The sequence below is a fragment of the Pteropus alecto genome, unplaced genomic scaffold (assembly GCF_000325575.1).
Source record: "Pteropus alecto unplaced genomic scaffold, ASM32557v1 scaffold114, whole genome shotgun sequence".
Taxonomy (NCBI): Eukaryota; Metazoa; Chordata; class Mammalia; order Chiroptera; family Pteropodidae; genus Pteropus; species Pteropus alecto.
Window position 1 is genome coordinate 1,797,734 of NW_006435793.1, and position 17,370 is coordinate 1,815,103.

The window sequence follows — 17,370 nt, forward strand, 5'->3', positions numbered from 1 at the left end:
ATGGGATTTTGATGGGGATTGCATTAAATCTGTATAATGCTTTAGGTAATATGGTCATTTTAACTATGTTGATTCTTCCAATCCAAGGACACGGAGTATCTTTCCATTTCTTTGTATCTTCTTTGATTTCTTTTAATAAACTCTTGTAGTTTTCATTATATAGGTCCTTCATATGTTTTGTTAAATTTATTCGCAATTGTAAAACAAATTACTTTTTCTACTTCTTTTTCTGATGCTTCATTATTAGAGTATAGGAAATTATGTATTTTTGAACATTGATTTTGTATCCAGAGACTACTGTATTTACTTATTGCTTCTAGTAGTGTTCTTGTAGACTATCAGGGTTTTCTCGATAGAGCATCATGTCATCTGCAAATAGTGACAGTTTGACTTCTTCGTTTCCTATTTGGATGCCTTTTATATCTTTCCTTGCCTGATTGCACTCACTGGACCTCCAATGTTATATTGAATAAGAGTGGCGATAGTGGACAGCTTTGCCTTGTTCTTGATCTTGGAAGATTTTTAGTTTTTCATCATTAAGTATAATGTTAGCTGATGGCTGGTCATATATGGCCTTTATTATGTTAACGTACTTTCCTTCTATACCAATTTTGTTAAGTGTTTTGATCATAAATGAGTGCTGTATCTTGTTGAAGGCTTTTTCTGCGTCTACTGATATGGTCATATGATTCTTATTTTTTAATTTGCTTATGTGGCGTATCACATTAATTAATTTGCGTATGTTGAACCATTCCTGTGCTCCTGGGATGAAGCCCACTTGATCGTGGTGTATAATCTTTTTAATATGTGAAGCCATCTGGTCCTGGACTTTTACTTTTTGGTAGGTTTTTGATGATTGTTTCAATTTCCATACTGTTGATCATTCTATTTAGATTTTCCAGTTCTTGATTCAGTCTAGGAATCAAGAATCAGTCTAGGAATTGTGGTTGGAGAATATGCTTAATACGATTTCAGTCTTCTTAAATGTGTTGAGGCCTAGTTTTGGGTTCCAATATACGGTCTATCCTAGAGAATGTTCTATGTGCACTAGAGAAGAATGTATAATCTGATGTTTTGGAATGAAAGGCTCTGTAAATGTCAATTAAGTCCAGTTGTCTAATGTGTCATTTAAGGTTCATATATCCTTATTAATTTTCTGTTTGGATCATGTATCCCTAGCTGACAGTAGGGTATTTAGATTCCCTACTATTATAGTGTTTTGGTCAGCTTCTCTCTTCTGTTTGTAGTTACTTTATATATTTCAGTGCTCCACAATTGGGAGCATATATATTGATAAGTGTTCTGTCTTCTTGATGTATGATTTCCTTTATCATTATGAAGTGTCCATCATTGTCTCTTGTTACTTTTTTTTTATCTTGAAGTCTATTTTGGTAAATAGAAGTATGGCTCTACCCGCTTTTCTCTAAATGCCATTTGTTTGGAATATCGTTTTCCACCCTTTCACTTTTAGTCTATATTTGACCTTACGCCTGAGATGTGTCTTTTTGAAGAAAACGTATGGTTTCGTTTGTTCGTTTTTAATTTTTTTAATTAACTTTTTTATTATGGTAATATTGGTTAATGAAATTCGCTAAGTATCAGGTGTACAAGTTAGCAGTAAGCATATGCATATATTGCATTGTGTGTTCCCCTCCCATAGTTAAGATTTCTTTCTGTCACCACATATTTGACTCCTTTTACCCCATATACCTTTCCCTTCCCCTCTACCCCCTGATAAACACTAGTGTGTTGGTCTTTATTTCTCCTTCATATCTAAAGGAGAGCTTAGCTGGATACATTATTCTTGGCTGGTAGTTCCTTTCACTTAATAGTTTGAATATTTGATTCTACTCCTTTCTGGCTTGTAAAGTTTGTGCTGAGAAGTCCGACAATAATCTAATGTGTTTTACTTTATAGGTTACCATCTTCTTTTCCCTGGCTGCCCTGAGAATTCGTTGTTGTTCATTTTTGATAATTTTAATACAATGTGTCTTGGTGAAAGGCTTTTTGGGTTGAGATAATTGGGTGTTCTGTTGACTTCTTGAATTCCAAGCTCCAGCTCATTCCTTAGATTTGGAAAATTCTTGTTAACTATTTGTCTGAAAATCCTTTGTAGTCCCTGCTTCTTTTCCTTGCTTTTGATAATACCCATTATCTTATGTTTCCTCTCATGATGGTGTCAGCTAGTTCTTATATTTCTCTTTCATTATTTTTCATTCCATTTGGCCGACTGTATTTCCCAAGCTTGCTATTTCAGTTTTCAGCTGTTGCAGTGTGTTCTTTATCTCTAGAAGTTCTATTCAGTTCTTTTTGAGGGTTTCAGTCTCAAAAGATTGCTAAAGAACTTATTCTGCTCACCTAGTTGTTTTCTCAGTTCCTGAAATTGTTGATATGATTCATTTCAGATTTCATTGAATTTTTTCAGAAGTACCATCCTGAATTCTCTGTCATTTAAGTCACATATTTCTATGTCTGTAAGCTTATTTTTTGGAGATTTTTCTCTCTCTTTCTGAGCTGCCTTGTCACCTTGGTTGTTCATGGTGTTTTATGGACTATTTCTCTGCCTGGGCATTAAAAGAAGTGTATTCTACTTTTTTTTTTCCAGAAAGAAGACTTATATAAAAGTCTCTCTAGCTTGTTGCAAGGAAGGCATTTTACTTTTGGTTTCCTGTAGCTGGCGTCTAAGCCTCTTGGTTCCCTACTTTGTATAAAGCCTTAATGATGCCTTTTTTTTTTCTTATAGATGTTTAATCATGCTCACTACTCTCATTCTCAGTTCTTGTCAGTGTTAGCAACAGTTTCAGTAGCTTTTGCTCAGATTCCCCTGGGGCTCCATGGTGTTCAGTCTTGGAGGGTATGGGGGGAGGGGTTCTTTGGGTTGGGGGATGAGGGCTGTGGCTCAGCCTTGGTTTTGCAACCGTGGCTGGTAAAAATCAACTGTTGTTTCTTTGCCTTCTCCACTTCTCTGCTGTCCCCACTTCTCTGCTTTCTGCTCTGATGCCTGGGCACTGCTGCCAGCTGCGTGGAGTCCACAGCTCTCCCATACAGGGCTGTTCAGGGAACTTGCGGCATCTTCTCCCTCAGTCTCCTACAGGGAGCCCAGGATGCGAAGGGCAGCTTCTTTGTTTCCCCCAGTCCACCGCCCGACACCCAGGGTTCTAACCTGTGGTAGCTCTTATGTGCAGATCCCACACTCAGATGTGCTGGTGTGCAGTATGGGTGTTTTTTGTTGGGCTTTAGATGTTCAGCTTATTATTGTTTCAAGGGGAGAGATCTGTGGACGTCTCTCACTCTGCCATGTCTCTGATGTCTCTCTCTAAAGTCAACTTTTTAACAATTACTTTTATTTTCTGTACACTAGCAATGAATAATTAGAAACCAACAAACTGTTCAAGTATCATTTGTAAAGGTGGGGGCTAACTAGGTATAAGTCTAACAAAATATGTGTAGGATCTGTATGCTGAGAACTATAAAACACTGATTAAAGAAATCAAAGAAAACCAAAATGAATGAAGAAAATGTGTTCATGGATTGGAAGACTCAATATTGTTAAGATGTCAATTTTTCCCAAACTGATCAATAGATTTAATGCAGTCTCAACCAAAATCTCAGCTAGATTTATTTTAAATTTAGACAAGCTGATTCTAAAATTTATATGGAAAGGTAAAATCTAGGATAACCAAAACAGTATTGAAAAAGAAACAAAGTTGGAGGACTCATACTGCCTGACACTAAGACATAATATAATGCTAAAATAATTAAGACAGTTTAGTACTGGTGAAAAAAATAAGTACACAGAGCTGTGGAACAGAATAGGATAGAAATAGATACACAAATACAGTAACTGATATTTTTAAAGGTGTAAAAATAATTCAATAAATGGTGCTTGACCACCTGAACATCCTCATACCAAAAAAGGAATTCCTCCTATAAAAATTTAACTCAATTGATCCTGGACCTAAATATGAAAGGTAAAACTATAAAACTCTTAGAAGTAAATGCAGGAGAAACTCTTCATGACCTGGGGTTAGACAAAGAGTTCTTAGATAAACACCAAAAGCACCATCCATAAAAGAGAAAATTAATAAACTGGCCTTCATCAAATTAAAAACTTTTGTTCTGCAAAAGATACTGTTAGAATGTAAGGAAGATATATGAATTGCAAATAAGAACATGAAAAGGTGCTCGACATCACTAGTCATTAGAGAAATGCAAATTAAAACCACAATGAGATTTCATTCTGTACTTTATAGAATGGCTAAATTAAAATACTGATAATACCAGGTGTTCTTGAGGATATAGAGCAACTAAAACTCTCTTACATTGCTGGTGGGATTGCAAAATGATAACAGTTACTCTGGAAAACAATTTGGCAGTTTCTTAAAAAGTAAAACTTGTACCTCCCATTTAACCCAGCATTTTTCCTAGAGAAATAAACTGTTCACACATAAACCTGTGCACAAGTGTTTCTAGTAGCATAGTTCAAAATCACCAAAATCTTGAAAGGACTTACATGTCCTTCAGTGGGTATTATGGATAAACTAATTTGGTATATCCACTCAATGGAATACTAGTCAGCAGTAAATAAAGACACAAACATTTTTATACATGCAACAAAATAGATGAATCTCAAATGCAGTATGCTAAATAAAAGAAGCCAGTCTCATGATTACGTACTGTATGATTCCATGTATGTGACATTTTGGAAAAGGCAAATTATAGGAACAGAACAGATCATTGGTTGGCAGGACCTAGGAGGAAGTGGAGGGTCTGACTTAAAAAAAAGGATGTAGGAATTAATTGTTCTGTATCCTGTTTGTGGAGGTGGTAACAAGATACTTATATACATATGTTATAAAACTCATAGAACTGTAAGCCTAAAAAGTGAATTCTGCGTGTAAATTTTTAAAACTAGTAAAAATACTTCTCACCGTGTATGCATTTCTCAAAGTTCTTTTAATGTAGCCATTGTAAAAGGAGTAGCTCTTTTAATGGAGCCATTGTAAAAGGTGTAGAATGGATCTCATTGTGGTTTTAATTAGCATTTCTCTAATGCCTAGTGATGTTGAGTACCTTCTCACTGTGTCTAAATTTTGCATCACCTAAAAGTAAAATTGTAAACAAAAGCTTTTGGAGGATGGGAGAGAAACACCTAGGTGTTCTAATTAGAAAAATTATACCTTAAAGTGTGAAAATATAATTGAATTTATTATGCCAAGGGTCCATTTATTTTCCTTTTCAGCAGGTAACCATGTTGTCTCTTCTTCACAATATGTTGTTGATTCACTGATTGTTACTTAATAATGATGGATAGTTTTCTGACCACAAGCTAGATAAGAGTTCTTTTTTGTAATCTGTTTCTCTGCCACATCAATTCAGGTTCATCCTATCTCCCTGTCTTTGCCTTTTGCTCACAATTCTTTCATCTGCGAAGGGGAAAAATTTAAGTTAGGGAAAATCTGTTTCAACTGTTCTCTATGAATATTTTACATTTAAGGTTTAATTATAAGTTATATCTTGACTAGCAGATGCAGTTTACACTGTATTAGCTGTGATCATTTTTGGACCTTATAATAAACTAACAGGGGCTTTATCTTAAACATAGATCATTTGCAGTTCTTTGAATTGAATGGTTATATTTTAGCACTTTGCTGTGGGTGACAGTAGATGATGTCAGATTAAATTTATATTGATCTCCTCTTAGTGTTTATCTCTGGTGCATGTGCAATTTCTTCAGCACCAGAGAACCTTTCAGAGGCATTCTGTCAATACAGCTACCTGACAGTCATTTGTATTTGTAAACTGTGCATTTGGCACCTGCTGTTCTCTGTTGCATTGGAGCTAGTGGGGAGCCAAAATGGGTGTACAGTGGAGTTATTGGTTGGTACATCTCAGTGGGAGTTATTGAAGGGAAGAAACAGCACTTGTAGGACCTCAGGAGAGGATAAAAAAAGAAGCTGGTAATATTAACACAAGCCAGCCATTCTTTGCTACCAAAATTAATGATTTAAACAGTCAATTCTACTTAAGGAATTAAAGTGTTTGTCCATCTGCATTTTAATTCTGTAATAGATATGAAAAATAAAAGGTTTCTATTTAAATATATACAGTGAATTTAAAAAATATCACCATCTCAGTACCAGACAGTTCATATAAGCAGAAATATAAATTAAGACAATGGAAAAATGCTTAATTTTTGAAGAAATGGAAATTAAAATGCAGATGTCTTTTACTTATCAAATTAGCAAAGCAACTTTTAATAATAAGGACAAAGGCTCTGGCAAGATTTCAAAGAATAAACATAGACAAGTAGCAGCAAAAATTGTCTGATATTTTGTGAGTATAATTTACCCACACTTTGTCAAAAGTTCTTATATTCTTTAACCCCAGAACTCCTGCTTTATTGGCTATAACTCAAGGAAATAATTACAAAGAAAAGGCTGATACAGGAAGTTCTCACTTAGACATCATCAGTAGGTTCTTGGAAACTGCAGCTTTAATTAAAACATCCAGTTTTACCATAGACTAATATATAAATATAAATGAATTAAGTTCTCATGGCATCTTTCTGGTCACCAAACTTCTAAATGAAGACCCAAAACACTTCTAATATTAAACACTGAAATAAATGTGAGCTGTACATACAAGAATAATTAATAAAAACAAGATAATGGTTTGCCAACTTGCTTATTCCAGTCCAGGCCAGAGCCTACCTCAGCAGCTCAGGGTACAGGATGGAACCCAACCCTAGGCAGGACACCCTTCCATCGCAGAGCCATCCATACTCACTCAAACTGGGACAATTTAGATACACAAATTCACCTTACCTGCACATTTTTGGTATGTGGGAGGAAACTGGAGTCCCCTGGAGAAACCCATGCAGACATGGGGAGAACATGCCAATCCACACAGACACTAGCCCTAGCTGGGAATTGATTTTTTTTTCTTTTGAACACTATAATGAAACGTTATTTGAGACTCTGCTGTATATAAATCTGCATTGCTTTATAATGGTGTATTTTGCTACGATGGATGTCTCTACTGCAAATTTGCTTATACCCTGATTAGTATGAGAATTATGTCAGTGTATTAGAATTATATCAATATAAAATGGGTTGTGTTCGTTTATGTTATTTTCCTAAGAATATTTTGAAGCCATCAGAGAAAGCGTTTTCACCATTAAAAAGAATGCTTTAGTAGTAGATGAAGACCTCAAAAAAAAAAAACTAGTTTCATGGCCTTGAAAAATGCTTTTGCTTTTCACAATATTAAGCTATCCAGTGAGATGGCCCATGTGGTTAAATAAATTGTAAAAAAATTTCCCCTTGTGTTTTAAGAAAAAACCATGAAAACGCTACACCCTGCCTTAGATTATTTGATAAAACTGGTTCTATTGGCCATGAATGCCCTAAGGACCTGTATTTCAAAAGAGGATTTATGTAAGCTCCAGGTTAACCTTACAGAGGATCATCTGGCTGAACAGGCTCAATACTGGTGGAGGGTAACAGTGGTAGTATTTTTGTTCTAGGCTCTTGGTAGTACTCTGAGTACAATGCTACATAATTTTAAGTGGTTAACACACTATTTTTCCCTTGAGCCCTGTTATTTTTAGTGTGATTGATCAGAATATAAGGTTTTTTAGTTACTTACATTAAGGGAAATATATAAATGCCAAACAATATGGATGATTAAGTAAGTTTTATGACTGCATCTTGATAGATTCTGATGCATCTGTTAAAACAATAAGCATAGAAAAATTTTTGTGAAACAAGTGCAAGAATTAGAACACAAAACTGAGTATCTACATATCATGATTACAAATGTGTAAAAGTGTTCAATGTGTACCTGGCCTATAATAGTTATGGTGAGATGGTGGGATTCTCGGTAAAAAAAACTTTAATTCTTTATGCGAAGTTGGTAAAATAGAGGTAAGTCCATTTTAACAGTTAAGCTTAATTTTTATTCAACTTTGATTTTAGAATTCCTGGGAAACTCAAGCAGTTTGTATCTGACTTACATTCTGGAAAACTTCACAGAGAATTCCATCATGGTCCTGACCCAACCGATATAGCCCCAGGACAGGTAGGACTCATCTCTTTTTACAGCAGGAACTTTTTTTCTTTTTCAGTTGGTGTTGAAGAGGATCTAAAGCTCTTGCATAGCCTTGAGTTTCTGCTCCTGAATGTCTCTGTAAAGAAATTCTGAACAAACTCTGATAGTATGCAAATTATGTTCCTTTTTAAATTAATTTAAATATTTTAGACCTTCAGAAAAGTTGCAGTATTTTGGTCTAAGTATGCCTTTTGTGAAATATGGCTATAAAAGAGTTATATACAGTTGGCTTTAAATAGAAGTAGGAGGCAGGAAATGGAAATAGGTAGATCAGTGGAAAAATCAGTGGATTCCATTAATTATTCCAGCTGTCCTTTGTAGCTGGGAGATTGACCACACTATGAAGAAAATGATGATTTGGTATTCTTGCTCAACCCTCCTAAGAGCTCTCACCAATCCAATATTCATAATGCCAGAAACTTATGGTTTAATGCAGGTTTTCCATTTGAGATTTAGAATGCTTGACATTTTGTATTTTTTTTTATATACTTTTTTTAACTTGAGAATTTTACTCTATCTTTTAATTTCTGTTACAAGTAATTTCTGTGTTCCTGCTTTGTTAAACACCTCTAAACTTATATTTTGATGCATTATCAATTTATATCATGTCTTTAACCACTATACTGAGAGGGGATATGACATATACCTCTCTTATTTCATATGCCCAGAGCTTTTATTTTGCCTAAAGAACCTCCACATGTAAAAGAAAAATAAAAACTAAGTGAATTTTACTTTAAGTCAAATTGAGAGTTCAGAGTTCTCTTTAGGAATCTGATGATACGCTTTTTCCTTGAAATCTGAGGTCAGATTTTTCTTTGATAATTAAGCAACTATAGAAGCAGACAAACTGTTAACAGTATCCCAAAGGTGATTATTTTCTTCAGAAAAGTAGGCCTGCTTAGTGTTTTATCAGATTAGGAAAAGATGTAGCTTACCATTATTGTATTATGCTAATTTGTTTCAACTTCTCCATTAGACAGTTGAATTCCTTGTATTTTACTTGTTCATATTGGTGTAGTAATGGCACCAAATACACATTTGTTTTATAGTAATATAATTTCAACAAATTAAACCAAATATATCAACAAAAAATAAAAAATGTATTGAAGTGGAACATGATAAAGTTATATGGAAAATTTGTAGACACATTGTTTACCATTAGAATGGGAATGTGCTATTATACATAGGATGTAATATAAGCACTATGTACCTGTGTTAACTACAGGGGATATTAAAACAATGACAATCATGTTTGCTCTTGAAGAATTTACAGTGCAGAGATAAAGGATACACTACACTGCCTTTCCTTAGAAATTCTTAGAGGTCACTCTTATAGCTCTATGTATTTGTCTACTGTGCACAAGTAAAATATAGCAGAAATTAGTTTCTTGCAGTATTTAAGTACTTGCAGTATTTGTTTTCCTCCTTATTTCAATTAATTTCTGGCATCGAGGTAATTGTTAAATAAGTATTCTAGCTACAGAGTAGGTGCCTTTTATTCTCTTATCAGTCATTTGTAAGGGAAGGGTTTATTTAGGCCAACTTAGTTAACGGTTGTGCTGCCTCTACAGAATATTCTAAGAAAGCAGCCAGGTGTCAGGTATTTTGTTTCCTTCTACTGCTCCTCAGGAACTGTCAACAGGTCCATATGTAATAGCTCTGGCAGCCCTGCCCTAGAGAATCTGAGTGAGGGAATATGAAATGGGAAAAGCAAGATTTCAAACTTAACTCTTGCCTTTGGCACATAGTAGCTATCTTTTATTGATTATTAAATAGCAAATAATTATAGGACAAGTACCATTCATCTAATACTCCTATTAAAATATAATAACACCATATAATATATTGCTATATAAATGTTTTATTCTTTCTCTTGTAGGAAGTCCAAGATGTAGCAAGCAGTCCACCTGAGAGCTCCTTCCAGAAACTAGCACCTAGTGAATATAGGTATACTTTATTGAGGGATCGAGATGAGCTTTAAAAACTTGAAAAACAATTCGAAAGCCTTTCAAACAGCAGCATCAACTTACGTGGTGGAAATAGTAAACCTATATTTTCATAATTCTATGTGTATTTTTATTTTGAATAAACTGAAAGAAGTTTTGGGTTTTTAATTTTTTTCTCCCCCCGACTCAAAATGCATTGTCATTTAAATATAGCCTCTTTTTAAAAATGTGCTAGGGTTAAAAAAAAATAAAAATCAGAGGCCTATCTTTGCTTTAAATCTGTCCTGTAAAATTTTTATAAATCAAGTGAAAGTGACATTGTCATAAACATACCATTAACTTGCACTACTAGGTTAGGGAGCACTTAGGGGTGTTTCTTGTGTACTATGTGCTTTTCTCTTTTTTCTTTACATATGATCAATTCTGTTGGTATTTTCATTATCATATTTCTCAAAGCTAAGGGAGTACATATTCTGGATACTTGGGAGGGGAATAAATTAAAATTTTCACACTGTGTACTGTGTTTTACTGACTGGTTGGATATTGCTTATGAAAATTCCATAGGGGTATTTTTTGGATTCTTAATGTGTAATTTAAACATACTATGAAGAGGAGAGCCTTAAGCCAGAACATTTGGCAGGAATTGTCCTTATGAATTAAGAAAAAGAAAATGAAAGGTGTTTTTAAATTTCTATGTGTTCGTCTAACAAAGTGGCATATGGATGGCATTTAAAACTTTGAATTGTACCTAAATCTGGGAAAGGAAAATACTAGTGGAGCAGGTTACCAGTATTGAACTAGATAACTTTTAAGGTTCCTCCTATCGTGACACTTCCAATTTCCTAAGAGAAAAACCAGCAAATTGTATTTCAGTTAATTCCAACCTCCTTCTATCTTGTAGTCTTGTTATAGTCTTATAGATCAAAGATAGTAGGTACAAAGGTTTTTAATTTCTTTATATTGTGAAATTTGTCAGAGGACCCTACCCACTCTAGATTCTCTGATTTCCCAGGCCTGCAGTGTACAGTCAAATGGGTCCCTGTGCCAGGCCTCAATACTGCCAGGGAACAAAACCAGAGGGAGAGGACCCTCAGTATCATATCAGGAAGCCCAATACCAGAGGACAGACAGGTTCAAATTGGCTTTCCTCTGGGCCTGGGTTGGTGCTATAGGCCAAGAGTCATTTTATATTTGGAGTCTGAGTCAATCCCAGTTTGGGGAAAGATTATTTTTAAGCTTAAAAGGCTGACATGTGCCATTATATGTAGTATGTAATATATGTAACATCTTCCAATTCTTTCAAAATAAAGTGAATATTTATAATGGATATTTAATGATTGTTATTTTTAAAAATCAGCCTATAATCCATAGTTATGCATGACTTATCCTTCTTTCAGAATAATAAATATTGTTAATAAGATGATAAGGGGCATGTTTAGTATATTTTACCAGAGTAACTAGAAAAGCAGGACAGTTGCCTAAAAGTTGAACCTTCATTGCTTTTAATCAATAACTTTGAAATCAGAGTTGTCTTCAGGTCAGAGGATAGACCAAATCTGAGGTCGTCAGAATGAAAATTCACATTCAACAAGCTAGTACACAAAACCAAAAGTAACATATGCAGTTCACTGGAATAAATTTATAATCCTGTAATTGTCCTTAAAAAATAATAAACGAAAGATAACACTCAAGTATTGGGTTGCAGAGTGTTGGCTTGACAGTAGTTAATATGAGAAAGGCCTCAAGGAGCACATGTTCAATGTGATCTAAGATAATTGAGTGGTTTAAAAAAAGTGAGTAGATTTGAGGATGCATTATTTAGCATTCATGCATACTGGGACTTAGTGCCACTATCACTGTCTTCTTTAGACTGAAGCCATCAAGGGCAAGGATACTAAATTTTATATCTGTATCTCTACTGTCTAGCATTTCTAGTAGTAGTCATCATCAAATGTTTATTGAATGAGATGCAAAATGACCTTGTTTAAATTTTGTATCCCTGAAGGACTCGGCGGCACTCATCAGGAATTTTATAAAAAGTCATGAACAAGCTTAAGTGAAAAACAGCAAATACACTGCAGAAAATAAGTTCTTGTTATAGAGTTGGTGCATGGATGATAGCCTGTGGCTAGGGAAATGAGGGCTGATTCTGCAGGGCCTTGTATGTCAAGTGAAGGGGTTTGATACTGTATCTTATAGGCAGTAGATATTCATCACCAGATTTTAAGTGGAGAAGTATGTTCATATTTAAGAAAGAATACTATGGCAGGTCTAGGTATAGTAAAATGAGTCCAGCAGAGAAGAGAGAATGGTCAGAACTAAGACAGTGACAGCAGAGACAGGAATAGATACAAGATATGGCAAAGATGTAGATTCCATAGGGCTTTGTAACCAGTATAACGAGCACTTCCAGAAACCTAGAACTCACAATTTAGACTTCTTCCTCTCTGAACCATGAATCAGAATATTAGAGGTGGAAGTTTCATTTTATTCAGTCTACTCTTTATCAGGCTCCTCAGCTGTGAAGAGAGGAAATAAAAGACTAGACTGAAGAACACATTTGAGTGCAAAACTATAACTAGAAGCAGGCCCTTCTGCTTGTCAGCCCACTATATTTTCCAGTTTTTCAAAAATTGTTCCAGTAGTGAGGGGGACCACAAAAGGATGAAAACTTTAGATGAAATTCTGACCATTTAGAGAGAGTAGGCATCTAAAATATCTCAAAGCTCTCCAATGAAGTCAAGTTGTCAAAAATCATGTACAAAAGAAGAAAAAAATGGTAATGATAAAGGCCAAAAAGAGGAGAGTGAAATATATAACTCCGAAATGTTAAAGCTCAGAATGAACTTAATTTGCAGAAAATGCTAAAGTTGCCAAGAAAGGAGGTATAAAAAAAAAAAAAAAAAAAAGCAAAAAATGGATAAAGGAGTGTAACAAGAAAAGCAGAATAACTGAATTTTTATTTTTTCTCTGACAAGGCGATATGGTCTGGCAGGAAAAAATAAAATGACTGACAAAACTACAAAAGTTAGAAGTAAAGAAAAATCTTGCCACCTTAAATTTCAGGGCTTAGGCCCAAACTTCAGTATTCCAGAGAGCTGCTTTCTCTGTTAGCAACCATTAGGAATTTTTGAGAAACCATGGAGAATGTAAGGTGACAGAAGACTAGAAAGGGACAAATACTATTCCAGTTTTCAAAATAATTATAGTAAATGGCTTTACCTATTTTTCTAAATGAAAATCCCATGAACCAAACTAAAATGTTAGTCTCTGGGGGAAAGATAAAGTATAAAGAATAAAACAAAAATCAATTTTTAAGCCCAATTAAGACTAGGAGGACAATAAGTTGTTTCAGGACTTAAATTGTTTTATGCTGATTATAACTGGTTTATGTGTTCATTAAAACAGGCTGGATAGGACCTCTGCTTGGCAACTGTTTTTTAGCTGTTTGAATTTTTGTATGTATTTCCAAGTAATAAAACTATAAAATATTTCTATATTTGAGACTTTTTACTAATTTGTCTTAACATGTTGTGAACATTTTACACAGAATACATATGACCAGAGTCACAAGCTTTTGCAGTTTAAAGTTTTTTAGATTATTGTACTTGAATCACAATGGGAAGCTATATAAATCCTTATGTTGATAACTCAACCCTCGCCTTTAGTTGGTATCAAAGCTCCCTCTTGCAGAACATGCTGGGGAAGGGCTAGCGTGCCCTTAATAGGTTTTTGAATCACTAGAAGAGGAAAACTGCAGCTTACAAATTGCTTCTCTAAAATGTCCCCTTTCCTCTCCACTCCCCTACCTTGCCTAGTAAATTCTTTCTATCCATCCTTCAATGCCCAGGACAATGATCACCCACTGTGGTCCCATAGCCCTTATGTGTTTTAAGAGTATACAGTCTAATATAAAGTTGGAAGTACATGTATCCCTTTTCCTTATGACCATGTGAATGCCCTGGAAACAGGAATGCTAAATTTGTATTCTCAGCAACCTAGAACACTATAAGTGGTCAATAAAATTGATGAGGAAAAAAGCCAAATTACATAATAAATATATGAAAAAAATGAATAATGGACAAGCAAGCATCATCATAATTCAAATGGACTCTGCTGACTCATCTGTGAATCCCAATTACCTGAAGTCTAGTCACTTTTAGTCCTATATCCTAATTGGCTATGGGGTCCTAAATTTTACTTTAGAATAGATTAAAATCTTACACTAACTCAGAGATAATAACTACCAGAATGACACTCAAGTGCCCTCTTAGGCGATGAAGAATCCTGCAGAAGTACTGGAAACCCATGAACGTTACACATTTTCCATGATGTAGATCTGACCCCTAGCTTAGTCATTAGCCTTGAGGGACAGACTATAGTGAGTTGACAAAATACATTGTGTAGTTCATAAAACATCATACATTTACCATTTAGCAAGTATTAATTACCTACTGTTGCCAAGCTAAGGAAGGATACAACAGTGAAGAGACTGTCCCTAAATCACAGGGCTCAAAGTTGAGTGAAGGGACAAAACAGGTGAAAAGGTGATTACAATAGAACATCATAGGTGCTACATTATGAGTTAACCAAAGGGGCATGGAGGTGTGTGTACAGCCTTTGGAGTTGGGAGCCTTCCTAAAAGGAAGTGATTTCTTGAATAGGCACAAAAAGAGCTATATTTTCTTAAATACATCAGGCTCCTTCCCTCCAGGAGAATTATAGTAATAGAGGCTGTCACTGTTCTTAGTAGCTTACTGTATAGCAAAGTATTGTTAGGTATCGTTGCCCTGATTTTTCTCTCCCAATTCTGGGCCATTCAGGTAAAAGATCATGTACTTGCCTATCTGTGCTGTGTCTCGTGTATTTTCCTTACTGGGATGGATGCCAGGGAGGAAGCTATATGTTCACTCTCTTGATCTAGGTGTAAACTTGCCTAGGTAGGATCAGATCAATCTTGGAAGCCTGATACTATGTTTTCTTGCCATAACCACTGCCCAAAAGGGGGAACAATTGAGCATTCCTAGCTATGCATATAGTGAAGGGAGTAGAACAGGGCATCTATTCTGACTTAACAGTTCTTTGCAATTCACAATTACCCCTATCTTCATAATACGCATGACTTCCTGATTTAAAACACTGTTGAATTGTTCATTTCAGAAATTTTCTAGGATTAGAAGGAAAATTCCCTGGTCTGTGGCTTCTGGACTCCAATGTTACCTCTTAAATTTTAGGCTTTTGCTCATGCTCAGTGTTCTGGTACATTTTCTGTTTCCTGGTTCCTCAAAGATTCATAGTAGTATTTTACAATCACATCTACAAGGTCCCATTAACCTTAGGAGATATATATATTTTTTATTTGAGCCTAGAAACAAATTATTTTAAAACACAGATGCTTTTTTGGGGGGGTAACTTCACACTAATTTTCACTGCACTTATATATAACTAGGGTGATCATGTAAATTTTTCATGCAGACCAGGACATTTAAGAGTGAAAGGGAACATTAGTAATAATTTCACCAGCACAACAGATGTAAATCAAAACTGTTCCAGACAAACTGGGATGTATGATCACCCTATTCCTAACTGGATTTTATATAGTTTCACATTTGAATATTCTTAATAGATATGAAAAATATATATTTTCTACCAGGCATCAATCATCATTATACTACCTTCTTAATAATTAAGCCTTTTTAAAAAGTCATTTTAAGAATTCATCTTTATCAAGTCTTCACTCATTTTAGGCATCTCCCCCTAACAGTATTCTTGTAGGTAAATGATACTTTTTCAATAATGTGCCTTTCCTTTAAACTTCATGAAAAAATAATAGTAGTATTAATTGCAACAATAACAGTAGCAATTAACATTTGTGCATCTACTATAAGCCAGCCTCCATTCTAGACACTTAACAGGTATTAATTTTTTTAATCTTCATGACCACCCTGTAAGATAGGCAAGGTATCAATGGGTGTGTGTGTGGTGGGGGTGGAGGGGTGTGAGGAGGTGGGGGAAGTGAGGGGGAATTCAAGGTAGAGAAGGCTAAGGAAGTCCTGAATTGTTTGCCCTCACCTTAACCAAGATAAGAGGCAGTCATTTGTTATAAACAATAAAATCTAGAAAGGAAAGGCTGGGAACTAACATCTACAGAGAATTAGCAAGTACTCAGCACTTTCTTTTCATTCCTATCAAATCACTAAGCTGTTTAGTGGAATAAGTACATGAACCTGAGTATTAGAGACCTTGGTTCAAATCCTGTCAAATGCCTTTTAACTTCAGCCCTGCCCTTCCCTAATTCCAATCTCTGCTTGCCTGACAAGGCAATCTAAATACTTGGCTTTGCTCTGTTTCAATATTAGGCTATCAGATTATAAATCCAATGTGGGTCCTTATTATTGTGACCACTCCAATCCTATGGTAAGACAGAAAGAAGGTAAACCCAATTTTCTCAAACCATTTGTTTCAGTGATTTAGGTCCTATATCCTCTCTCTCCCAAGTCAAGACTTTTAATTGGAAAGAGATAGAAACATGTTTACCTCCAAATTCTGAAATTTTCAGTTCATGACTTCCAAGTCCTAGAGATGTTTTCCTGATTTCCTCTGTTGCATTCATTCCTATGTTATAGTGAATACTGAGCAAAGGTTTGATGTCTTAGAAAGCTTTTTCACATTTCAATACATACCCCTGAAAGACAGCAGAACACACACATTATTCATGTCATCTGGGATTCACTGACAGGAGTGTAGTTTCTCTCCCCCTTCTTATCACTGTACTTCATACCATGAAGTACTCAGAGAAGTAGATAATATGGTCCCTTCCCTAAAAGAAGCTACAATCTAATTGAGGATACCACATAGCTGCAAATGAAATGATTTTATACTTATGAAGTTGTAAATCATTACAGAATTACCCTTTAGTCAGAATGGGAACTGCTGAATGACAGTGGTCAAGAAATATTTGTGTAGAGATGGAAAACTGAACCATGAAGGTTTTGGACACTAAGAGGTAAATTTCATGACTATTTTCTCAGTGGGTTTTAAATAAATATTTATGGAATGAATAGCAGGACAGGAAGAAAGCAGGCATTCAATATTAAGCAGAAGACCTCACAGCAGAGAGGCAAGAAAGCACAAATCATTTCTTATGTGTGAGAAAGGAAAGCAAATGCGCCAAATACACCAAAAACCCAGGGAAATGTGAAGTTTATTTCTAACTTCCCTAGCAACAAAGGCAAAACGAAGAACTCAAGAAGGTTATAGCAGTTTTATCTGATACAAAGCATTATACTGATCCTTTACACACACTCACACA

At 35.1% G+C, this 17,370-nt stretch overlaps 1 protein-coding gene across 2 annotated transcripts in view; it reads left to right on the plus strand.

The window, feature by feature from the left end:
• ERP44 (endoplasmic reticulum protein 44) overlaps positions 1-12,967 on the plus strand; it is a 70,565-nt gene extending 57,598 nt beyond the window's left edge. The window contains exons 11-12 of one of the 2 annotated variants that reach the window (XM_006911531.3): positions 7,980-8,082; positions 9,992-12,947. In XM_006911531.3, the coding sequence (XP_006911593.1) occupies positions 7,980-8,082; positions 9,992-10,093 (205 nt within the window). In that variant the 3' untranslated portion in view covers positions 10,094-12,947. Of the gene's footprint in view, positions 1-7,979; positions 8,083-9,991 lie in introns of both variants that reach the window. The other variant, XM_015589114.2, reaches the window with a different exon arrangement.
• Positions 12,968-17,370: the final 4,403 nt, after the last annotated feature.